This window comes from Dermacentor variabilis, chromosome 3 (assembly GCF_050947875.1).
Source record: "Dermacentor variabilis isolate Ectoservices chromosome 3, ASM5094787v1, whole genome shotgun sequence".
NCBI lineage: Eukaryota > Metazoa > Arthropoda > Arachnida > Ixodida > Ixodidae > Dermacentor > Dermacentor variabilis.
Window position 1 is genome coordinate 39,896,911 of NC_134570.1, and position 25,283 is coordinate 39,922,193.

Here is a 25,283-nt window from a genome sequence, read left to right on the forward strand (position 1 = left end):
ATGCTATTGGCTGATTTCGTGATCGCGAGAACATTCTCAGTAATATATAATTGCCAAATTCAAGTTAAATAAATTAAACATATGTATGTCTGTGATCACAGAAACACAGGGAAAATCATTTCACCTTTGCACTGCCAGTCTAGACGCTACAACTACGCATAGCTGCGTCTGCTGTGCATGACCTCTGAGATAGCAGCAACGTAGTCAAGAGTTCGATGAAAGTTTGTCTGGTCAGGTAACATGATGATGAAGAAATTTCCCAAAACGTCTCTGTGTTATTTTCACCTTGACTTGGTCAGTGACCACAATTTCTTCATCATAGCAGCAATGTGCTGCATAGTGTACTCTACCACAGCCACCATGGGGTGCCGCGATGAACCCTTTCGCCACTGAGACACACAGCTCTTGGGTGGGGCTTTGCCCACCTGGCTTTCCACTCGTGTAGCTTCCAGAATGCTAGCGGAGGCCAAAAGAGAGAGAAAGCCACGTAGTGGTGCATAAATTGCACTTATGCTTGAACTATTTGAAAAATTTTGACGGCAAGAGATTCCTGAGACAATGTCCTTTAATAGTGACGTCATTATATAATTAGTTAAAAAAGTGTTCCAGGGCCCTTTAAAGCAGGCTTCTGAAGTAAAAAGAGAGAGAGAAAAAGAGAGAGAGAGAGAAAGCAAGAAAAGCAGTGATTACTGTACTACATTGTGAACATTTCACTGGGGAAGTACTTGTGAGGAGTGAAGATATTTATTCTTCAAGAGATGAAATAGCATATGACATTACAGCTGTAGTTTAATACAGCTGTTATGCATTATTAATACATCACCATAGAGTTATATTTGCATGATGCACACATTAACAGGACGTTTCACACTCAAATGTCTGACAATGAGACCTCCTGCACTTATGCATTGCTTGAAAAGTACTTTTCATGCTTATGAGAATAAAAACTGAATTGAATTGAATAATTTAATGAGCTTATTCTGTACACAACCCAGAGACTGTTCAAGCAAGGGATAACAGTTAATATGAAAACACTTTCATTACAAACTCGTCAAACTACTTGTTTTGGTGTTGCTGGTTCCAGGCTCTAAAGCCGAATATACACTCCTTAAACGAACCCACCTATCATCTCATACTCTGAACGATTTGTCATGCAAGCATGCTCTACAGTCCTTTGACTTCGAGCTAAGTAGCCTAGCAAATGAATAATTACAACCAAAAGCACTCAGGCACCCCTACTTTCAGTGGTGTGACGTATTCCCCTTCAGGTGTCACGTCTGCAGTCCTATTCAGCAGGTTCTCTCGAGGTATGCGGTAGTCATGAAAGGACAGAAACCTAAACAAAAAAGAAAAATTAGGTGCTGCCGTTAACTCCACAAAGAATTTTTTGCTGCTAGTTAGGATTACGATTGTGCCATTCCATCAAAGGCACGAGTTTGCAATAAGAAAGTATGTACAGTTGAACCTCGTCACAAAGAAGTCATGCCTGACACTAAAATATTTTTGTTATGTCCGATACTCATTGTAAGCATGCGTGTCAACATTGGTGAAAAAGACAAAAAAATCACAATAAAGTCCACATGAAGGAAATGCAAATGTGATGATTCCAATGAGTCATCAAAGGGTTCCTTATCGATTCTGATGGCACTTTAGCAACTTGCCGTGCTAATATATGGCACATGAAAAACGTTAAATTATAAATGTACCTTGCACACCCGTTAGTATGCAAACGTGCAATTAGTAAGAACATACAGAAATGTGCCGGCCCATTGGCTTGGCAGCTGCAGGACAGCCAATTCAAGTCGGCAAAAATGTGTCCAAACTGCGCTGTTTCCATGTTGCTCTTCTTAGTATATAAGATTTTCACTAACAGAATCATTGTGGCCATAAAGTTAATCGGCAAAATGTTGGTTAATTATTCAATCCTTCCACGCCACACTATCATCTCAAATTTTGACCAAAAGTAGTCATATTATGTTTAAAGACCCCAGTTGCCAACTTGTTTTACTTGCTCCACCAGAATAAACTCACTCTTGCTTCAACTGTGTGCTACCATCTACCAGAAGCACAACAGAGCATTGAAACTAAACCAACTTGTCCACAGCGTTGCTAGAAAATGAAAAGTGTCGTTAACAATCCGAGCTTGTCCTTGGCTGATTGTACCAGAAATGAATGGATAAATCCAGCTTATCGATGGCACAGAAGGGGGTTAACAAGGACAAAAATATACTGTCAGAGTCTTCTGGAGGTTGCTGAGAGTATACAGTCGGCTTCATCCGCACACAAGGCTTCATTTCTTAACTAAAACTTGCTGTGTATTAGCTGGAACACCACGTGTATTGAGCAACTTCCTCACAAACAAGATGTCCCTTGGCCAAAGGGGAGGAAAGGGGAGCATATTGACGTCACTATATCTCCCAACAAAGATAGGATTTTGTTGCCATGTAACAAATTTTTTTTGCGAAAGAGATGCGGACTGCGCAGTCACGAGGACGGCTCTTAACGCAGAACGCTACCCACCCATTGTCGATGCCATTGAGGCCCAGCTTGGGACCCATGTCACCCACAAGGACACCCGGGAATGGAAGCAGAGTCTTGCGGTTTCTGATGGGAACAATGAAAGCATGCAGGCCCCGGTTCTTCCGATCAGCGGTCAGCAACTGAGCAAACACTATGGCGTCCGTAGCCGTCTGGCCCATGTTTCCCGACCAGACCTTGATGGCTTCGATGTCAGGAGTGTTCAGGATGAACTCCTGCACAAAGAGGCCAAACATTAAAAACTCGAAGTCGGAATTTTTTTTCTCGCGTTTCCATCTACAGGTATTTTAAGCTGCTTTCCATCAGATATAGCAAAGAACTGCTGGCTAAAAACATACTTATTTCATTTCAAGGACCGCCGCGCAGCCGAGCAGCTCTTCTGAAAGCCTTTGAAAGCTTTTGGAAGCCGAGACCTTATATGGTGTGAGACTGCAATGTTTATATAAAAACTAGGTTGGCGAATACCCTGAGATGCACCATGGACCACTTCTGAAGGGCCACTTTTATTGAAGGCAGAGGTTTGGAATGGTAGGAAAGATTGTGAATGCCACACACATCACTACGCAAGTTTTGAACTCCCTATGCAACTCTCATTAAATGACACATATTGAAGCTACCAGTGCGCGAGGACAGTTGAGTGTCCTTTAGAAAGTCACGCTGCATCCAGGAAATTTTAAAAACCCAACGTGGAAAACCCAAAGGGGCAATTTTTCACACACTTATAAAAGCCCAAAAAGAAACCCAACAATGTAGGACAATGATATCAGTACAGTCGCTTACTGTCAGTGGCACTAGTGGTGCATTCGGCTGTGAGGACAATCAAGGAAAAAAGCAATGTTGTCAATGCACTTTCACCTTGAAATCTAACTTTCTTGTCAAACAAATTACAAGAGTTTCTGAAATGGCTCGTAGAGTGCAGTGTGACAGCATTTGCCTTTACTGTCATTTTAGGATGCCTCTTGAGACTCCTTTTACATAATGCTCTCAGTCCTCTGAGACAGTTGGTCTCTCCATGCACCTTTCTTTGTCTCTCTATGCAGCTATGCAACTCTACAGACTGCTAACAAAAGAATGATGCGTGCTCAGTCCCCTAAGCTGAGACACTTGGTTTTTCTGTGTCCTTCTACAAGGTCAACAGACAGAACACTGCACTTATAAACCCTCTGGAATATTTGGCCCCCAAAGCTATGCTGTGAGCTCACTAAAAAGAGAGCTTCCAAGTATTCAGTTGTCTGAAATGTTCAGCCTCTAAGCACCATACTGTGAGGTGAAGAACAGATATAAGGAGCTGAGAATGAAAGGCCCCAACTACACAAATTGACTATAAAAACTGCAACATAACACAGTAAGTGATGTCATCAATGGAATGTGATAATACAGTTAAATCTAGCTCCAACAGTCATATACCAAATAAAATCTAAAATGTGTCTCGCCTATATCCATGTGTAATAAATATATGCTTATAATGAATATCGGACAAATACAACAAAGGAATTTCATTCGAATGTGACTCCATTGTAATGAGGTTCGACGATACTGGCTACTTCCTCTAAAAAGAAAGGACAGGTAAGATGCTGTCACTTGCCTGTGTGTTCGGGTCATATAATGCCTCTGTACGCATGGCTCTTGTATTCGTTCCATGGCTGAGTTCAGTCAGTGCAAAACATCCAGCTGCCTAGTAAGTAAAAGGCACGTATAATATGTCACAAAAGCTAACTAAACCCATCAGGTAGCAGAGGTCGAGTAGACTTACCTCAAACTTGAGTATTTCATGAAACATTCTCATGTGCCTCTTTGTGCCCAGTCCTCTCACAGCTCCAATGAACATCTAAGCAAAAAAGAAGGCAAGACTTGTCTGACCTTGCAGAATCACAACTAAATTTTGAGTAAAGTTGTTGCTTTCATGTGCTCATATCATAGTAAAATTTTTCAAAATCTCGCAATCAACACACACACTTCAAAACTGCCCACGTCACCCATACTGCACTTTCTATTCCCTCACCCATATTGCACTTTCTATTTCCTCAAGTTTAAACTCAATGCAACATTTAGTTTTCATAGGTTGTAGCGTAAACAAGTGTGCAAGACTTTTTATCGCACTAACAAGAACGGTGAGGAAGAAAGGTAGCATATGCCTTGAAACAAAAGAATATAATGTGTCGGCTACAACCGTTAACCATTTCAGTGCAGGATCTTTTTCTTGGATATTCTAGAACAAACACAACGGTTGAAATTCAGTTATTCAGAAGGGAAAGAATGACACAGATAATGGCCGATGCATTATTAGTATGGTCCTCACATTCCTATATTCGTTTTCGGCGTCCTACGTAGTTTTGTACTAATGCGCACGCTTCCACAATAGCGTCACTGTGTCCGGGTCAAAGAAAAGAAAAACACCCTGCAATAAACGTACAACAGATGGCAGGGACGCGCAAGAGAGGTGCTTGTGCTATGGTGCAAATATATGTACGGAGAATCGCCATGGTAGTGGAGCACGAAGTCCAGGAGCCGCCCCTCTTATTGGTGGATGTGCACTTCGCGCAGCACAACCACGCTCACAAAGGAACACATTCCCCAGCGTGCTAACAAATACCCAGGATGAGCAAACCCACAGAGATCAGAAAATATGCTTCTAGAAATACACAACAGATGGTGAGACTACCTCGGAGGTTGCCAAATTTGTGTTACTGAGCACATCTGACTGGAGAGAGTGGGAAACATACCGGTAGGTCGGTGGCACTGAAAGGGTTAAGCTTTCTTGGCACTGAAAGGGTTAAGCTTTCTTATAGCATTGAAAACAAAACGAACTGTAAGCCTATTCTATGTGAGGAACTATAAGCATGAAGTGCAAAAATGCAAAGTCTGTCTTAACGAAAATAGAATGACATGAAACAAAACAAAAATGCCAACTTACATCAAAACAGAGAACTTTCTTTATGGAGAGTGACCAGTCATAGGCCCCGATGCAGTTGTTGCATGCAGATGAGAGGAATGGATTCTGGAAGAACTCCTCCTGTGAGTAGAACTGGTACTCGAAGATGCGCTTCATCCGCTGGAAGCACAAGTGACGGTGCTCTTCCAAGGTGATGTCATCGAAAGGCTGGCGTGCAAAGAGAGGGTCATTCTCCAGAGTCTTGAATACCTTGGCCTGGGTGCAAAGATTAGAGTTTCAAAGCTTAGTTCCAAAGCTGTGGACCCTAGATGTTTGAATTAAACAAGGTCAACTGTATCAAGTGCCCTTCTCAAGTAAACCTTTACAGATCTTTTCAAATCTGCACTGAGCGATCTGTTACTATTACTACTTCGATAAATGACGTTAAGACTCCAAGTATGTCCGGATCAGACTAAACAATTGGCATTTTATCGAAGCACACGATGTGGGAGGCTCGCCTCACAGCTCATCATGGCAGAAACCCCCGGGGGCCATTCTGAAACACTTGAAGGTGACAAACTTGACCTAACTAACTCCAGAAATGCTGGGCATAGTCCAGCACATGCACATAACTTGAATTTGGCTTCTCTTTATTTCATTCCCTCTGACCTTGTTTAGGGTAACAAACTAGACAAAGTATAGTTAACCAACCTATCATTACCTCCATCACTCTCTCTCTTTAGAGCTTTTGAAATAAAGCGAGCCTAAAACTGCCTTTAAGTGCACTAGACATAAACATATAGAATGAAACACATTAAAGGGATAGACAAACACTGAACGTGAATTGAGATAACCCAGACTGTGGAAAGATTGCCTCTTCTAATGGCCCTGCTTTGGCCCATTAAACATGGATTTATATTTTTAGTTATTTGCTAAAATTGGTGAGAAATTATGTTTGGCACCCCATGCGGCAAAAACATGAAGATGCATAAGTGACCTATCAAGTGACCTTCTACTAGGGCACGCAGTTCCTGGTCTTTTTATTAGTATGAAATGCAGCACACTTTTTTCCACCTAAATTCTTTTTTCTAACTTACAATTTGCAGATAAGCCACCCTTTGTAGTGAGCAGAAAAGTGGCGCTGCCTCTGCTTTAATGAGTTGGCTTGGCTTGTCTATCAACAAAATAACAATGCGGGAACAGCCAGGATAGACATGGGTGCGTGCTTGAGGAAGAATGCGGTACGAATATAGGAAAGGTCTGTACAACGACACAAACTTGTTGTACGAGCACTTTATTTGCAGAAGTGGTCGCAAAGGTCAAAACATAGGTGTTTAACCACAGCTGCACTCACTCCTCCTGTGAAACCAGAATGATGGCAGAATGTGCTTTCACAATTTGCGAGACGGGGTAGCACCACTGCTCTCACTTCTCAGCATTGCTGGAGGCGGGACTCTCTTTTTTAGTGGCTGCTCACATAAAAAAAAATTCTGCTTACAAAATATCCACGCACTTTTGGAAGTAGCCACTGCAGGTGTAAACGCTACCGAAGGTGAGTTTTCGTTGCGTCATAAAAAAACTGGATCCTTAAATATCAGTTCAGTCCCTTTAAAGATGCTGAAATACGACACAGGTCGTTACAGGAAAGGCAGAGGCTTGAATTGATGAACAGTGAGCAAACAAGGAAAGCTTCAACCTGGTCTCAATGCTCCAACAAGGAAACTTTCCTTCAGAGCCTCGCATAACGTCCGAGTTCCCTATGGTGAAATAAGCTATGGCGTAATGCAGTGAATGGTTGTACTGGGTCGATATGATAAGTTGCTAAGCTGATTTGTTCGCTCATCAAATCAAATAATTTTGTTGTGTGCCATAAGTGTGTATAACGTAAACACTACATGAGAAAGAATGTTCCATTATCAAGGTCTCTACGACAGCAAAGGGTAACTGAAATTGACAACAGTTTTGACGGTAGTAATCAGCTTTACACAGTAACAAGCAAATTAAAGGTTACAAAAGTTGGAGAAAATCGCTGAGCTTGCACTCGAACATAGTTATGGTAGATGAATCCTTATGATTGGACAGGGCCACTGGAAAGATGTGTGTTTGAACACACAGTTGATAACGTGAGAAAAGAATTCGCAAGGCTAACATGACACATTATGCACATGGACACCTGTGTCCTATGCGCGATGACACTACGCATGTACACCCTTACATAATGATATCGCGTGTGCGTCGACCGCACGGCGTGTCAGTGGCAGGTTCGGCGACGTTATTCGCGGGTGCGCAAGGCGATTTCCAGGTTTTCGTTCGCTTCAGGAGTTCCCCTAGCCACTACAAAGCAGCTGACACGCTGCGCTATATTATAAGAAAAATAGCAAGGATGTGCAAAACTTCTGAGCACATGAGCGCCTTTATCGAGTTTGGTTAAACACAGCGTGCGTGCAAAGGTAAAGCATGCGAGGAAAAGTTCAGAAATAATAAGCTCTCGCACAAATAATGCGACGGGCTTTAAGCTCCCCTTTAATTGCACCGTCTTTCATATGCATAAGCGATTCTCGTCAGCATTGCGTCAACGGTACTGAACGCCGACTATGTAAGCTCAGCAGTCGATATTTGACAACTGCGAACAACTCCCACTCCATCACATTGCACTGGGCAGGCACTGACTGGGCTTGATGTGGTTTAAACCATAGCGTTGGTATAGGGTGATGTCATGTGACATGACTTGACGGCGTCACATCACGGCGTGTTCTGTCGTCTTCGTTTTATGTCCATATATATATATATTTTTAATCTCTGGTCTCTGGTATCGCATCATGTCGTTCGAACTGCGATCGTTGTTGCGTTTTTTTTTTATTGTTAGTATTATTATTTACAATACAATCTGAAATCCAAGGAGAACGATGTTGGCATTCCACTTTCATTGACGACGTGAGGCAGGCAAATTCGTTGCCGCCCCCTAAAGCAACAATGCTATGCAAGTGAATAACAGGAGGAAAACGATCGCCAATACTTCTAATGGCATAGAATATGCACACTATAACACAATAATATTTCTTGTCCGCTTCATGCGTTATCTACACTGGTAGTGCGTCTTCTAGATAGCGAAGTAGTTGGTGCAATAACTTTGCAGAACCTTGACTACTGCATCGGACATCGCGCGAAGACACGCGTGCACCAACCCACCAATCGCCAATCACTGCATGCCTCATACCTTGAAACGTATAATATCTTCGCCCTCTAGGGCCACTTTCAACTTTCGCCAGTCAAAGGAGGCCAGTTTCCTGTAGCTGTCCAAGGGTCCCGGTGGAAACGATGGCATGTATTCGAGCAGAGAATCGGAGTTCTCATCCTGAGACGACATGACAAGCGGGCAGTCGTTGCGCTTTGCGCCTCGTATTAACTTGTGTCACACTGTGCGAACCGCATGGGAAAGAGTTTAATTATATTTCCGCTTAGACCGTGGCAATCTTGCAGCACCAAAGCAAAAACAAAATCACGGTGCACTTTTCCTGCTGAATTTCCCTCGATTCCGAAACAAACTGGCCATTCAGGTTCCACTCATTGTAACGGAAGAGCAGCGACAACTTTCACTTGTACTACGCAAGGGTCGTGACAGTCACGATGTCAAACTTTACAAAAAATTTTGCATTACAAACCAATACCAAACAAAATACTTTAGGACAAATAAAAAGTAGCAGTGGAAAAATGTGAGTGACAAAACGCTCAATATTTCTTAGTTTAACTACTTTAACTGAAATGTTTTCACCCATAGCTTTTCTTTACTCTAGTTTGCCTTTAACCATAGAGGAAGGAAATTCCCTGGTTTTAACGATGTAGGACAGAAAAAATGCATTTATTCAGTCATAGTGTTTCGTACAATATGTTGTCAGTAGTCGTCTCTTAAGCGCGGCTTGTTTAAATGTATCCTTCCAAAGCCACTTAAGAGGAAGCTTTAGCTCGGGCCCAACTCCGACGCGGCCTATTCAAATACATGTAAAACGCAAAAACGTTTTTATGAGATAACCCCTGGACCGATTTTGATGAAATTTGTTGCATTTGAAAGAGAAAGGTAAATTCTAGTGACTGTTGGTAGCGAAATTTCGATTTAGGACTTGAATTTTCTTAAAACGATTTTCAAATATTTGACCGTATGAAAAAAATAGAAGCACGAAGTTTACAAATTCATAGCTCTGCATAAATAACTGATATCGCGGTTCTGTAAACGGCATCCATTAGATCATTCGAAGCGGACAAATTCAGTATGTCATTTTACATCTTACGTGAATTTGTTACGTTGGTTACAATGGTTTTACAAAAGTTGTATTTCCCTATGATTAAATTTTTTTAATATTCATATGTAAAATATCAATCTTGTCCGCTTTGGATGTACTATTAGATGCAATTCACAGAATCGTATTATCATTTTTAGTGGTTGAGTTACTGAGTTGTAAACTTGATAGTTTCGTATTTTGAAAATTTACGATTTTTGCCAATTTTTAATAAAAAAATTGACGACCTAACTGAAAAATTCGAAACCAACAGTCACTAGATTTTAAGTTTGTCTTTTAAATGCAACGAACCTCGTCAAATTTGATGCAGTGGTTGCCGAGAAAAACGAATTCTCCTTTTACATGTATTTAGATAGGAGCACTCGAGCTAAAGCTTCCTCTTAAGCCTTACCCATACATTTTAGCCACTCAACGTACTTCTCGCTGCGCCAGAATTATTTGTACTTTTTAGAAATAAAGAAAAGGAAAGCGTCGGCGGCCCTCGGCGTAACCGTGCGAACGCGCTCGCCCCCACTGCGCGCGCGTTCGTCCGTTTGTCGTCGTCGTCTTCTACAGCCGGCTCCGATGCCGATCATGCCAGCGTTCCCACGCTGCCCCTCCCTCACGGAGTGTCCTCCCTATGCGAAGGCGTCGACTGCATTGGCCCACCGGCCCACTGCCAGTCGGTGCGATGATTTCGGGCTCTAATTCTTTGCCTCCATAAATCGCGAAATGAAAACATGTAACGAACTGCGCTCGAATTTCGCATTAGGGAGTATCGCAACTGTCGGGCTTTTTTTGTTTTATTGTTATGAATGAGCGCGTCTCCTGTTTGTGTGCGCATGTTATTCTACTATTAATAAAGGGAAAATCAGACATCCACCCGTTCGTAGCAACTGCTACAAAGGGAAGCCATACGGGTTCCTCGAAAGAAAAGCCTCACAGTTGAAGAAAAATTCGTCTAGGCCCGGGACTCGAACCCGGGACTACAGTCTTTCCGGGGCAGCCGCTCTACCATCTGAGCTAACCAGGCGGCTAGCAGATGGTAGGGCGAAGTCGAATTTGTCAACAACTCGAAGCAAAGGCAAGAGTTTGACGTAATAGTTCTACGCAAATCCGCAAGGTGGAGAGAAGTAATTAATAAAGGGAAAATCAGACATCCACCCTTTCGTAGCAACTGCTACAAAGGGAACCGATAAGGGTTCCTCGAAATAAAAGCCTCGCAGTTGAAGAAAAATTCGTCTTGGTCCGGGACTCGAACCCGGAACCACCGCCTTTCCAGGGCATCTGCTCTACCATCTGAGCTTATTCTACTATGAAGCGACACAAAAGATCTCCAGCAGACGAGGTTCACAACTTGGCGTCTTGTACGATGCGACTTTTCATGGAAAGGCAAGGGGCACTACACAGGCACTTGACCTTCGCAACTTCTTCCCGTCTTCCTGCCCGCACATAACAGCGGACTAGTAATTACACTATAAACTCCATCATAGCTTATTCATATTTCAGCATAACTTGTTCGCTCTCCCCCATTGTATTACCAGTATTACACCTGCAACTGTATATGTGTGCAGTAAAGGCTGTAAACGTTTATTTAGGGCATCGCAGGCAGTCACATACAGTCAACCACAAAATTTTGCATAACACGAAGTCTGAGAAAAAGCTGAATATCTGCACAGTCTCACAATGCAGCCTAATATTCGCATTTACAGCCTCTACCAATATATGTGAACAAAACTGCGATGTTTGGTTTTACTGAGTACTGTTACAGACTGCTTGGAAATTGAACATTTATTTTTTCTTGCTCAGTTCAAGGGAATAACTATGAGACTTGACAATCGCGAAAGAAATCCCTCTATTCAGCCATAGTGTCAGATTTCTTTCAGCACTTTCAGTTATGCTGCTCACAAAAGTCAGCTTGTACGACACTGTTTTCTTTGCCTTTTCATGTTCAGCACATGGAACAGGCTGTTCATAATATATGTTCATGCTACTCTGATATCCTAGTCTCTCCACGCTTAATATCTCTCACAACTCAGTTCTGTCAGAACCTGCAAGGTGGAGGAAGTATCATGAAAGAGAAAATGATGTTCTACTTGACACTAGCATGAAGCTACAATGGAAGCTCGTAAGGGTTTCTCGGCAAGCTTTGCAGTTGTAAAAACTTCATCATGGTCCCAGGACTTAACCCAGGACAATTAAGCACCTTTCCAGGGAGGTCACTGCTGTATCCGTGCTGACCAGGGTGCTAGCAGGTCACAGAGTGCCTATGACAAGCACTTGTAGCATCCCACTGTTACGAAATGGTGACCAACATTTCTGCACCAGTATTGTGGACTGAACATGAGAACAAATCTGAAACGCCTTCAACACCATCGGCCACAGAAGTGTCAGTAATGCACACATGGCAAATTTTTTCAAGCCTCATCTAAATCATTTGCAAAACATGTGCTGCACTATTATGCGATCAAGCACTTTAGGACACGGGTGCTTTTAGCTGAATGGCTGCCCAAACATTTGAAGCTTGATGAAGTGCATCATGGAGTGAAAAAAATGAAACTTGCCAGAACTGTTAAGTGGCTTGCTCTGTGCAGTGGTTTTTTACTGTCGAAGTGAGTATGACTATGCTTATCGTTATAAAATGAAACCAACAACTTCATTATCCAGTGGCATTGCAGTTCTCCACAATCCGAGAAAGTCACGCATAAAAGGTTGGCTAGCATGGGCAATGCCACAACTCTTTGAAGGAAAAAAAAAAAAGAATGCAGAGTTACTGACAATACCCATAAATATCATACATCTAATCAATGCTGATAAAGTCATCATGTTTAATTATCACCTGTGAAATAAAAATGGTGCTTAATGGAAATAAAAAGTGCACCCACTTCTGCGAAAAATTTAGATGCACCCAGATCCTCTGGCAAGAACAGTCCAGTTAATGTGAAACTTTACCTAAATGCTATGGTATGCCATGCCTACAGCTTGCAGAATTAGAAAATTTTATTAGCCATGACATGGTGTTACACAGATCTGATCAAGCATTCAAATGCATCACACAAATTGAATTGAATTCTGGGGTTTTACATGCCGAAACCCGATTAGATTATGGGGAACACCACAGTCGGGCACTCTGGATCAATACTGACCACCAAGGGACCTTTAACATCCCCCATTGCACGGGACACGAGCATTTTTGTGTTTCGCCCACATCACAATGCATCGTAATGTCACGACACAGTATCCTCCTGGGAATGATGCCAAAGCTGGCTGTGGGAAAGCTATTATACTTAATTATTAATAGCACTCCGAGGCTTGTAACTATTTCTTTCTGGGGTTTAGAGGTCTAGGACTTTCATTTAATGCAAGTTTTACAAAACCACTTAGTTCTACAAGTGCATATATATCCACTGCTATGACCTCTACACCCTCACCTATTTCTGGAAGTGCACAAGATAAAGAGCAAGTATATGAAATAAAGCATGCAATCCAACACTCATTTGCCTTCAGAAGTTGTCTTCTGACGCGCGTTTTGCAGGATGTGTATCAAGCATCATATTACCTGACACACACAAGGGTCAGGTTTGAAGTAATGAAATTCTCTTCAATAACTTCCTAACTGAGGTGAAGCAGTAACGATGGCTACAGACTTTCTCATTCTTTCCCACATTTTGTCCTCTGTAAATACAATAAGTTACTATAATGCAGCAGGACAGTAGGGGCACACTGTCCTGTGGGTGATGTTACGCTATGAAGTTACTCAAAAGGATTACAGCTGGCCCAAGCCATTATGCTAACAATCTTTTGAATAAACATGATTTGCTATGCAGATACAAAAATATGTAATTGCAAAGTACAAAAGAGAGACATGAATGTTTGTGTTAGCCAGCCAAGACAAAACAGAAACACAAAAATAGTCCTGGCTGAATTTTAGAATGGTGTGAAGTACACGGCAGAAGGCAGGGCAGCTGGCAGCTAGGATAGCAGACGACAAAGCAGCTGATGCCAACAAGAGGACAACAAAACAGAAGTGAAAGTCCTGTGTAGCACAAGAAAAAAAATCACTCTTGGCACGTAAAGTGAACAGCAGTCGGGCGAGACTGTTCGAATGCCGCTGGCCTGGGTGGACGCAACCAGGCCCACAGGGTCAGCCAAACCCACATCTACACACAAGGTTCTGAAGACCGAAGGCTTGTCTACAGGACTGAGAGCACTTCAGGTCGTCGCCATTAGAAGCGTGCCGTTGGAGCAGTACGAGTTTGTTGCCGTCACCTATTTGAGGCTGCTGCTGGCTTCAGTTGGAGTTCACTGCCATCTGCCAAGCCTGGCACAGCTTACTTTTCTTGCCTGTTCTGCTGTTCCTTCCTCCTGCATTGCCCATCACCCCACCAGAGACAGTTCTACCACAATGGGCCCCACCTTCACTGCAAGTCTTCAGCCTTGGCCCCAGCGATCTTGCTAGATAGAGTAGCTTTATTTTATATTCCCTCGTGTTTGACTCAGCTTTTCATATGTGTAATGGCTGTGTGCCGACTTAATGCAATTTTTTGTGTTGTAACAAGATTCAGCGTCTAAATCATCTTCCCCATGTCATATGCCTTGCAATGTGTCAATCCTAACCAGCACAGATGGTGCTTCAAAAGAGACATGTGGCACAGACTCTATGAATGTGAAACTGACTTTATACAGAGTGTAATGTGTGTGGTCACATTTGCTGCTAGTCACAAAAGCAACAGCTAAGAGACTATTTCTTCCTCCTTATCCCAGTCCTTCATCTCAGCACCAAGCATGAAGTCGTCTCGAAGCACTCCCCAAGACTGCTGTTTGTCAGACGATTTTTCCTGTAAGTAAACAAACGTAGAAGGCGTTCGTGTTCACAAAGCTCACACATTTTAAAATTTATAGGAGTCGGACAGGTGGACTGCGCTATTTGCTGCTTAAAGCTACTCAGCAGCGTGTCTTATATTGCTTGCATGTGCACAACATTGTTTTGCAAGCATTCTGGTAATACAGTAGTAAATACCACATTTTTTCGCATATAACTTCCACCTCAAATTACAACACCCCAGACAGAAAAAAGAACAAAATATCCATGCTTATCATGCTTATAAACCTGCAAAAATAACTGCATAAAACTAAGCTCAGACATTTGCAAAAACAGTCTCCACTCGTGGATAAACAAATTCCTGCTTGGGATCACGCCTGGCTAGAAACAGGAGAGTTCGTGCACTGCGCATGTGAAAGCACCACTGTCGCAGCGTGCGGCTTGTCACACATTTTCGTATTCCGTGGACTTTCTTTTGAGCTTGGAAAGAACATTTATTCAACACATATTAAGCAGCAGACAGCTGGATCAGATATTTTTCAGAACTGTCAGTGGCTTTCTCATGGGGAATTTTGCTGTGAATACTTGAGCGGTTGATTAATTAAAATGACTAATTATGCAGTTAGGTGAAATAAAAAGAATAGCCTGACTTGCTCCAAATTAAGGAATACATTACACCTTGTTTCTGTCTGGCTGCATGAGACTGGTATATTTTTAAACTTTGGCACAATTTATGTGTGCACACCCTGTCACCAAAGGCAAGCACTGCATAACCTTGTTGAAATTCTGCTAAACTGGAAGATTCCATTAAAACAACATTCAAAATCCACTAAGGTCCCTTATATATATTCACATGAATCTGATAGTGGTAGTACAGTTGCCGACTGATTTTCCGGACTCCAAAAATTCGGACATGCTCGATTATTCGGTCTGCTTCGCGGCACCGCCATTCTCCCCATAGACCATAATGTATAACAACTGCCAAAAGTTCGGACACCTTGCAACCTCTCATCTGATTTTTCGGACACTCCTTGAGCCAACTCGATCAAGAGCACCATGCACCGACTCTGACTGGTGCATGGTTCGACTTGCTGAACGCCATTTTTGTTTTGAACGGAGCCTCCTTGCTGCCCCACGAAGTGGCGCTACTGCAAATCCCCGCTCATCATCATCATCGTTTCTGCCTGGTTAGATAGGGTGGTTCTACAGCAGCTCCGGTTTCAGCTTAGTAAGTCATGTCAAGACAACCCAGCAGCTAATTTGTTTCTTCGCGCACGATGCTGCGAGTAGGCCACGTTTTTCATTTGTGCGACTGGTGTCCGCATGGTGGTGTTTGCTTTGTGTGCTGTGTCGAGGTTCCGGTGATCCAACGTGGCATACGGAAACATCGCGTCAAGTGTCTAATGCCGCCAACAGTGCCTGCGCAGACTGCGCTGGGGAATGCCGGCAAGCGGGTGCCGGGAGGCCTAAGATTTGTCGCCTTCCGATGTGCTCCCTACTGACGCAGAAAATGTTCTGCCGAGACTTGCGCAGTGGTTGCGTTGCGATTCCGGACACCGTCTTATTTGACAGTTTCACAGGTGCTGACACTGCTGTACTGACATGCGCAGAACTCGACGACGGCGAGATCATTCATCTGGTTTCTGCTGCACCGCCGGACAATGACTCTGAGTTGGAAGACGACGCACCATGTGCTACGCTGCCGTCGCATGCAGAGCGTGTACAAACAGTGACTGTGCTTTCAGCCGCTTATAGTGACCGTACGACCCTCTCCAAGATTCAGGCTTATCTGATTGCACGTAAACAGAACAGCGTGCAACGGCACATTCACGATTTCTTCAAGCCTACTGCCGAGCCAGCATAAGTGCGTGGAAATAAAGGATTTCATTTTTTTTTCTTAATCTGCTTTTTCGGACACCTGCTTATTCGGAAATTTTCGCAGTCCCCGTGAGGTCCGAATAAACGGTCGGCGACTGTATTGTGCAAAAACAATATTCATGCAATACCTTCTAAAGGTGCCTTTTCTATGCCAAGAAAGCTAAAAAGCTACTAGATCTAGTAGAAAGTCTCTGAACAAGGCAACAGTGGCAATACACAGGCTACTTATGAAACTATGAAGTCGTACAACGATTTAGTTTTGTACAAAAACTATTAGAGAGTACTCTGGCACTGGTAGTCTAGGGAAGCTGCAAGCATGGCAGTTCAGTCAGCATGAGAATGAAGGACAAGACCCAGATTTGCCTAAACTTTGTCCTTCTCTCTTCAGATGGCTTCGCCTTTTCGCAAATTGATCAATTTCAACAAAATATTGCATTACACATGTGACAATTCTGGTTTAGAAAAGTATGAGCGCTTGGATTAGAAAGGTAAAGCATAATAATTAAACCCTGGTATTAACCACCATTCCTCCCATGATAAATGGAAGATTGCAGAACAGGAATTCTTTCTAGCAGTTGTTGCTGACAACTGTATATGGGCCACAAGCACTATGACCTGATGACAACTAAGTGATCATAGCAGTAGGCGACCTTGGCACTGAAAGCAGGGATGCTGCAATCTGACCTTGAATTTGCTGCACATTTGTTATGTGCAAGTAATAGATGGCTCATGACGAAAATCATAGCTGAAGGCTCCATTTCCTTGAACTCTCCTCGCACCAGAAATGCAGATGCCAATGACGTCACTGTTTAATGACTGGAAGTTTTAAAACCCCTTCAGAAATTTACAGGCATCACATGTTACGTCACAGCCAAGGATGCAATATGAGGCCTTTGTTTACTGATAAACTGCTGCACACAGTATAAGGAATGTTGAAAAAACAATCTTTTTGCAGTACCTTCTTTTCCTTAAGCATATCCAGGAAAGCACCCTTGCTGAAAGATTTCAACACTTTATCTCTCTTGGTCTCCGATTGGCCAGCAGCACGGAGCTTCTCGTCAACTTCCTTTTGGTGAGTCTTGACGGCGTTGAAGAGCTGTACAACACCTCTGAAAATTAAAATACACTTATTCCAGATTTTACAATAATTGCTGTATGAAAAAGCAGAGCCACAAAGTCTGAGCAAACGTAACCATGCTGTAGCCGCTTTTCTCCCGATCTCTATCCCTAAACAATCAACATTTTTTTAGATAGAACTCCTTTGTTATTTTCATGACAAATTTTACGCTTACCAGTGGTGAGGCCGTTTAGAAGATAGGAAATGTATATATCAATGACCTGGTAATTCAGGAGATGACTATGGACTCAGAGCGGTAAAAGCAGTACCAACACATTTTCCAGATTGCAAGGACTCTACCACACTTTTGTTGCACGTAAATGGATGAAACTTGAAAATTACAAAGGCCGGCAAAAATTCATACGGCCTCATAATTTTGGCCATAATGTTGTTTTTGGAAATGCGACATCTATAAGGCTAGGTATGATGCTGTTCTCCATGAAAAAATAAACAAGCATGTTGTATGCATTCGCTGCAGAAAATGCTCTGCCTTTTTCATGTTCCTGTGCTGCCCTCTACTGCACGCCACCGGAAACGTTTTGGAATGGTGCCGCGTCTTTCGGCAGTTGATTTGGGCACCTGTGCCCATGTTGAGTGTGCGTTGTTTGTACATCTCGTGGATCTAAATTAATTATTAATGGCTTCTTTGGGGCAGCATGTCGTTTCAGGAAGTCATGCAGCACTCACCGACTACTGGGTGAGCAGGCCTGAAAGCGCTGTTGTGCCAACAGTGTGGATGATAAAGGCACGCTGAGTTCGGCCTGCCGACGCGGCTGCCTTGGAGTTTGTTGCCACTGATGTCAGCTCTTGCACCTAGCTTTTTGTATTCCTTTTACACATTCTTTAGAGATTTTCCACATTCAAGACGTCTTCGAGCGCAGCCTTCCATGTTGGATTAGCCAAAACAGTGCACTTGTTTACATCGAAATCTACAGCCACAGATCATTGTTAGTTTCAAATACTGTGGAAAAGGCTCACTGCCGACATGAAACAATGTCAAAACATAGCAAAACTTACATATCTGCCCATATGAGCTGCACTGTTCTAGCCTAAGGCAAGTCAATATAAGCAGCCGAGCCACTTAAACAATGGCAACTGTGATCCAGACACATATAGCTGTTATTGCTGTTTCTCACTTTTATTTAACGTCATCATACTTACAGCTTGCGCATTCTATAAACTATTATTAGAGAAAAGTGTGCTCAGCATAAACATTCATTCATAAGCTGTGTAGTTCTCTCATAAATATGCGGATGACACAGTTGGTAACTCAACGAGCCGGTTGTTTATGCTGCTGTACCGAATAAACTGTCTCTTGTTTCCCGTTTGAAGCAGAGGTAAACGGTGCTTCTCCAGAATTAAAAAAAATGTGTCAGCGTAACAACACGTACAGACCACATGGCGAATGTGACCGGCAGCTTTCAGGAAAGATGTACAGATACTGGCACAGCGCTGTGTCGCCACTCCTGCTTGTGTATGCGCCGTACGAAGCAAAGAGTAGTTAATATCAAATAACTATAAGGCCACAACTGGACTATAATATCAGTTTCCTTCATCGTAACTGCCTCTTTTTAAGTTCATGTCGACCGGTAGCAGAAGCACGAACCCGATGGGGCCAGGCCTAACCAAATGTTCACTAAACAGGATCAACATTGGCTCAAACTTCATGTGCACAGCTTGAAAGGACTGACGCATTGGCATTTCAACTGCAAAATCATGTTTCGACATTTTGAGCACGAATAATTATATATACAAGCAAAGGGGCAGCGGCTATCGCATTATCGGTTCAACGGCTGATCACACGGGGTTTGGTGGAGAGATCATGATCGGTATGCTGATTTTGTCGGTGCCATCGACAAGAAACCTCGTCGCGCTACAACTTGTGCCCGTCAGTTGTGTTGTTGTCAGCCTATTATAACAAAATGGTCTCAGCGACACACTGTGCTGAATAGTTTGTCAATCATTGGCGTCAGGGTCTTGTTGGTCTCGTATTGACCCACTGTTACGTGCTATACATGACATCATGCAGGAGCAGCCATCACGTGTAAGAGAGGGCCGATGCTACGAGAAGATTTCATCAGCAATGTGGTATTTTTGAAGAGTCGGCCGAGTAATGATGGGGGTTTTCGGTAAATTCGTTAGCCATCAATACAAGAAATACAAGACCGCGACAAAGTAGTCCACGATGCTATTTGGACAAAGCCCTGGCTGCTTTCTGTTTTAAGGTGGAGCTGCAGTCTTGTACTACGCACGTTTTCGGCAGTGTACCAATGTAGATCAAGCTACCAGCGGAGTTCCAATACAGTACATGGAACGAGTGTTAGCCGCAGTGTGTGTCCGAGCCGTACTTTTTCCGGGACTTTCCCCAGATTTCAGGCCACGCGACCACGTGTGCGTCCCTTCCAAAACATTTTGTGACTAATCCACTAGGGCAGGGCACATGTGCCATCACGTCATGAAAAAGGCAGATTGCTCGCCTTACAGAAACATCTTGGTTCATTTGGTAATGGTTTGCAGAAACCCAAGCGATGTTGGATAGTGAGCTATCTGCTAAATTTTTAAAGGATGGGTCAAGACACCAGCCAAGAAAAAGGATTTGAAATCGTTTTTAACGTGTTGGCTCGGCCACAAGGCTCTCATGCAGAACTGTCAAGTGTGTGATGCAAGTCTGACCATAAAGACTTCCGTCACGCACTCAACTTTACCTGCTCAATATAGCATAATTCTGGCAAGTGGTAATAGCACCATGCTTTCTAAGCTTTGCTGTCGTGAATGTCTATTTTTCCAAAAGTTTTGTGGCGCACCCACTCATATTTGAAAGGTAAAATTATGCATACATATATATTACATGAAACAAGGTCTTTATATAGCCAAAAATTTTGTTGTGGTTAGATTTTAATTCACTGAAATATATCTCAGCCTAACTTAATATTGCAGTCAATAAACAGCAAGGAAGTGCTCAGTGTTAAAGGCGAATGGACATCACCCACTTGTTCCAAAAATTACTATGTGCTGCTTTTGTAGACAAGATTAAATTCTAGATTATAAACATTGGTGCAAAACTTTCCTCACCTCGTGGCAATGCTTCTTAACCGTTTCTCAACTTCATCGTGCACCGGTTTCGTCCTACTCATTTCCTCCCACTGCCGCTTCTGAAAAGGCAAGAAATTGACACAGATGACTTGCATATTACAAATGGCAATCACAAGTCATAAAAGGAGGAACACACAGATGTGAATGATACAAGAGCAGTGTTATTATTCCAGCTCTGCTGGTCATCAAAGACAGCTTTTAAACAATTTAAATAATCGATAGCAGTCAAAACTTCCCTGGTTCAAAATGTGCCTTTGTTTTCTTTTCTGCGGGGATTTGAGAATCATGCACCACGTAGGTGAATTGTTAGCTCGGAAAAGCAGAGTTTGAGGATGTGGGACATGCTACCGGGAGAGAATCTAGATTCTTAAAAAAAAAAAATAATAGCCTATCCGTACCATGTGACACGATTTACAACAGTCTTGGGGCTGTTTCAACAACAAAGAGAACTTAATGAATACGTAGATGGTCTGAGTAGTCGTCGCTAGTGCAGCGAAAGCCTTATGCTCACACTGGTGTGTGTGTCATTCTTCTGTTGGATTTTTTTTCATACAGTTTTTTATTATTATCGCATAGGTGCAGCTGATTGTTAGCCGATTTTGGTGATCAGTTCTTGGAGCTTTTAGGAAATGGCTGTTTCTAGTGTTTAAGGGGGAGGACGTGCGAAAGGGAAAGGAAAGCAGTGGCGAGTTCCTTTCCTTCCTTCTTTTTTTTTCTTGTAAGGCCTGGTGTGCCTCGCAAGAGGGTAGCCTTGTACTTGCTTGCTTTGTGGTTGTGGGTTCAGCACTGTTCTCAACTGACTGCTTGCCAAATAGGAGACAAGAAGTTGCGGGACTGCTCTGCACGTTCAGTTTCACCAAACCAGATCACAAACCAGATCAGGGAGAAAAGGCACACAAGAGCACCATGAGGCCAGATGAACAACTCCAGGGAATCTACGTGCTACGAACAAAGGCCTTGTCACCACCGAATGAAATTCCACTGCCGATACGCTGATCCCTCACCCAGTGGCTGCTAGCCCCTACGCATCGGGACCTTCCTTTCCCCCCCCACGGAGATGGTATTATGATTGGCGTGATGTACCCAGAGCAAATGGGATTATCTGCTGATACAATTAATGTGAAGCACCCAGTGCAAATAGGATTATTGAAAAATCATGCCTAATCGGAAAGCACAGGGTAGATACCAAATTTCTATGGGTGTCTCAGGTGGTTCGTGGTTGGGCTGGTGGCCCGCGGGCCCCTCTGTGTGTGTGCGGGACGCGTGTTTCTATTTACGCCCAAGCCCAGTGCTCGACCGCTGCGCCACCATGCGCCGCTCGCGTGTACCACGTTTCTAGGTACTTTTTTCCGCGAAGCGTCACAGCGAGTGCCCTAGATCCTTGTAGTTACTTGGTGGGACTAGGGAGGTGTTATGCCTGGGCGCACATCTGCTCACCCAGCTGTCGCTAAGAGAAAACAGGTTATTGAAAACAAGATGCCTACGCTGTTTCGAAATAAGAGTTGCATGCAGAAGCTGACGCAATACTGGACGAAATATTTCAGTTTGGATAAGGGGATAAAGGGATGTGATAAGAAGTTTGTCGTGGTGTGTGATGCGCTTCAATCTACAAAAGCTGGGATAATCGTGGGGCATGGAGGGTTTCTTGCACCATGAGCCACATCATCGCTGCGCTCAAGCTTCCTTTCCTTCTTGACATCACTATCTCTCTTTCAGCAGAAACAATAGCAAGGCACTGGTGCCATACACAATGCATATTAAACATCCAGGAACAAGAAAGAAATCACGCAGTAACTCCTCTGGGAGTTAAGACTCTGCGTAAGCATTGTGCCACTATCTCAATCTCCGCGCAGCCTGGTGTCATTACCAATGTTATGGAACTTGATAAGGCCATTACTAACGACAGCTCAGTGGCGACACGAACTGGTGCTGACGGCGGCGCAAGGAGCATTGATTACGCAAGCAAAGTACTGCAGGTGGAGACCCGAGGTGCGCTGATGACGGTTCCGATCATTATATAAGCCGTTATCACTCTTTAGTGCCTTATTCATCCGCGTGAAACCACTGGAGACTTTTAGCGTCTCTGCTATTCCGGCAAACAGGGTGGTTTGGGCGGATTACTGGATGGGCGGGGGCAACGTGAGCGACCGGAGCGGTGCAGCCGCCTTGGTGGCGTAGAACTCAACCAGAAAAACACAGAGATAAAATTGCAGTAAGCTACTATATCCTGCTTCGCTGCTGGTGCAAATTTTCAGCAGTTGCGTAATTGTCCACACGATTACGCCGCTGTCCATAATTTAAACCAGCGGCTAAGCAGAATATAGCAATTAGCTCCGTGTTTGTGTGGTTGAGCTTTGTGCCAACAGCTGGCGCCACCAATCTGGCCGCTCACGTTTACGCTCCCGTTCACCCGGCAAACCGCCCGCGCTTGCCGAAATCCTGAAAGCACTAAAATTCACTATTATTGAGCCATGAACGTACTCAAATGGCGGCTTCTTCAAGCAATGCCGCGTGGGCCGCAGCTTGAAAGCGATCTGCGATGCCCACAAAAGAGTGCCAACTGCTCATAGCCTCGCGCGCTGTGTTTTTGCCACTTACATAGTCTTGAAGAGATGCGTGCCCGCTTAACTTCAAAGCGATGTACGAAAGTTGCAGAATGAGGCATTAACTGAGAGCACCACCAGCACTATGTTTTTCTCGCTTCGAAGGCAGCGCAAAGGCAAATTCATTCGCTACTGCAGGCGCTATCTCGAAACCGGTCGTCTTACTACGGGACGGACGAAGGGACGGTTCTCTCGTTGGGCAAGCATACAAATGCTCACGCATTCAGAATTAAAATTTACCTACACCACCTTAACTCTGCAAATGCAGGCTGGCCCGAACACACTGCGCGCCCTGGCATAGCCAGCGACGCAAAACCAAATACATAGAAGGATCTAGGGCGCGTGCAATGGCGCTTCGGCAGAAAAGTACCTAGAAATGTGGTACATGTGGGCGGCGCAGCGATCGAGATCTGGGCTTGGGAGCAAATAGAAACATGCATGCGGGACAGGGGATGGGTGCCACCTCCCGTGAACTGTGTGAGTCAAGGGGAGGCCCTCCTTCCTCAAACAAAACGGGACCCATGGGTTAGCACCAGTAGAGGCAAGAAGCAAGAGCAAGAAGCAAGAGCCATGCCAGTTTTTCTCACATTGTACTGCCATTGAGACTGGCCCAGTTTGTAACAGAACAAGTTGTGACATTTCTTTAGTGGAGTAGAATAAGTAAGTCATCGTGCCACCACTGTTGCCTCCGCCCTGCTGCTGTCATCTAATGATGGACAGCCAGCTACTTTCAACATTAGAACGACAGAAAGCTCACGCCTCACGTCTTTTTAGCATAATGAATACCATCAACATGCCTCGCATAACATCTATTCCTACTGTGCAAGGGATCTGCACGGCTTTTATTGATTTTTTAGTGCACCTGTCTTAAACTGCCAGTAATTGTTTCAACACACACTCACGATCAACTGAAAAACTCGCCACACGACACGGTTATGCACGTGCGCAAATAAACAAGCGCGCAACAAAATTGTAACCAGAATGAGGGTCGAACCTTCTCTTTCCTTTCCCGAAGTTCCCGTTTGGACAGAAACTCAGGCTCGTCAGGCAGTTTCTGTGTCTCCTGTTCTTTCACTTCTCCTCCATCGCCCACAATTTCAAGGACGGTGGCCGGCTTTTGGCGTCTCTGTTGTCCATCCTTCTTCGCTTTGAAAAGGATAGGAGTCTTTGTCCTGGGCGCCTTTGTATGGAGGAGCTTGCCCAGCACGTCGGCCCAGGCCTCGTTGCCTTCTGCTGCGGAGTCATCGGAGCCGCTGGCGAGCGCCGGCCGCTGTTCGTCAGCACTGTGTTCAGACTCATCGTCTAAAAATGAGATTAGCAGTGATTCGTTCACCTGAACTGTAGTCAACAAATGAAGACAGGTATAAAATAGCGAGTGTTACAGTAGTAAGCAGAAATGAGAACTATTAAACATGCACGTGGGCGGCCGATAATTTCGCGGAAAGATCGAAAGACGCGACTGACACTTCGCACTTTGCCCAGTAAATTTCACAGAACATGCCGTGCGCGGTACACAAAGGTTTCACTTAAGGAAGCGGCTCTAGTTTCACGTATAACGACTTTTCTAGCCTTAAAGAACATTTGACGTCAAAGGACTGTACACGACGATCGTATCACAGTTAGAGCGAACTTAAATTCACGGCGGCTGACAGCTTGTTGGACTCACGCGAGCGTGTGCGCACAACCGAGGATAGCCTACGTGGCACTGTACACGACTATGGCAAGTTAAACGAAAATAGAGATTTCAATGCAGTTGTATCTGTCCACAAAACAGACCTCACAACTCAGTGTGCCAAATTAAAACGTTGATTTGGCGACGCACGAAATATCCACGCTTACCTGAGCTGCGCGCCGCCATGTTGCACAATGTAGCCACCCCTGTAGCTTTATATGTTAAAGGCCGAAAGTGTCGTCTTTTGCATCAAAGCGCTCGGCGACGGTCATAAATCAAGTGAATATTAAAAATTTTCTTTCGCTTCAACATTGTTACAATTCTGCGAAGGGTGTTTGTAAGGAGAGCATCCTTTTTTTTTTTCAGCACTTTTCTTTCTTTCTTTTATTTCTTTTTTAATCAGCGGGAATTTCA

At 43.8% G+C, this 25,283-nt stretch overlaps 2 protein-coding genes across 2 annotated transcripts in view; both read right to left on the minus strand.

Annotated features, from left to right (window-relative positions):
* Positions 1 to 8,990, minus strand: part of Acox3 (Acyl-CoA oxidase 3) — a 40,337-nt gene extending 31,347 nt beyond the window's left edge. Inside the window, exons 1-6 of the mRNA XM_075684829.1 lie at positions 8,628 to 8,990; positions 5,453 to 5,686; positions 4,292 to 4,366; positions 4,124 to 4,213; positions 2,521 to 2,753; positions 1,240 to 1,336 (exon numbers count right to left, since the gene is read on the minus strand). Coding sequence (XP_075540944.1) covers positions 1,240 to 1,336; positions 2,521 to 2,753; positions 4,124 to 4,213; positions 4,292 to 4,366; positions 5,453 to 5,686; positions 8,628 to 8,777 — 879 coding nt within the window. The 5' untranslated portion in view covers positions 8,778 to 8,990. The remainder of the gene's footprint in view (positions 1 to 1,239; positions 1,337 to 2,520; positions 2,754 to 4,123; positions 4,214 to 4,291; positions 4,367 to 5,452; positions 5,687 to 8,627) is intronic.
* A 5,351-nt stretch (positions 8,991 to 14,341) lies between these two features.
* Positions 14,342 to 25,112, minus strand: LOC142575451 (RRP15-like protein). Its single transcript, XM_075684831.1, has 5 exons — positions 25,037 to 25,112; positions 24,192 to 24,499; positions 20,574 to 20,653; positions 17,343 to 17,493; positions 14,342 to 14,522 (listed from the first exon to the last, which is right to left on the minus strand). Exons 1-5 carry the CDS (start codon positions 25,053 to 25,055, stop codon positions 14,418 to 14,420), a joined length of 663 nt encoding a protein of 220 aa, XP_075540946.1. The 5' UTR covers positions 25,056 to 25,112; the 3' UTR covers positions 14,342 to 14,417.
* Positions 25,113 to 25,283: the final 171 nt, after the last annotated feature.

Excerpts from the sequence above, each read along its gene's own strand:
- LOC142575451 (XM_075684831.1), bottom strand. Across the intron at positions 17,494-20,573 it reads TTAAGAAGCATTGCCACGAG|AGGTGTTGTACAGCTCTTCA; the intron begins GTGAGGAAAGTT and ends TTTAATTTTCAG. Across the intron at positions 14,523-17,342 it reads ATATGCTTAAGGAAAAGAAG|GAAAAATCGTCTGACAAACA; the intron begins GTACTGCAAAAA and ends GTTTACTTACAG.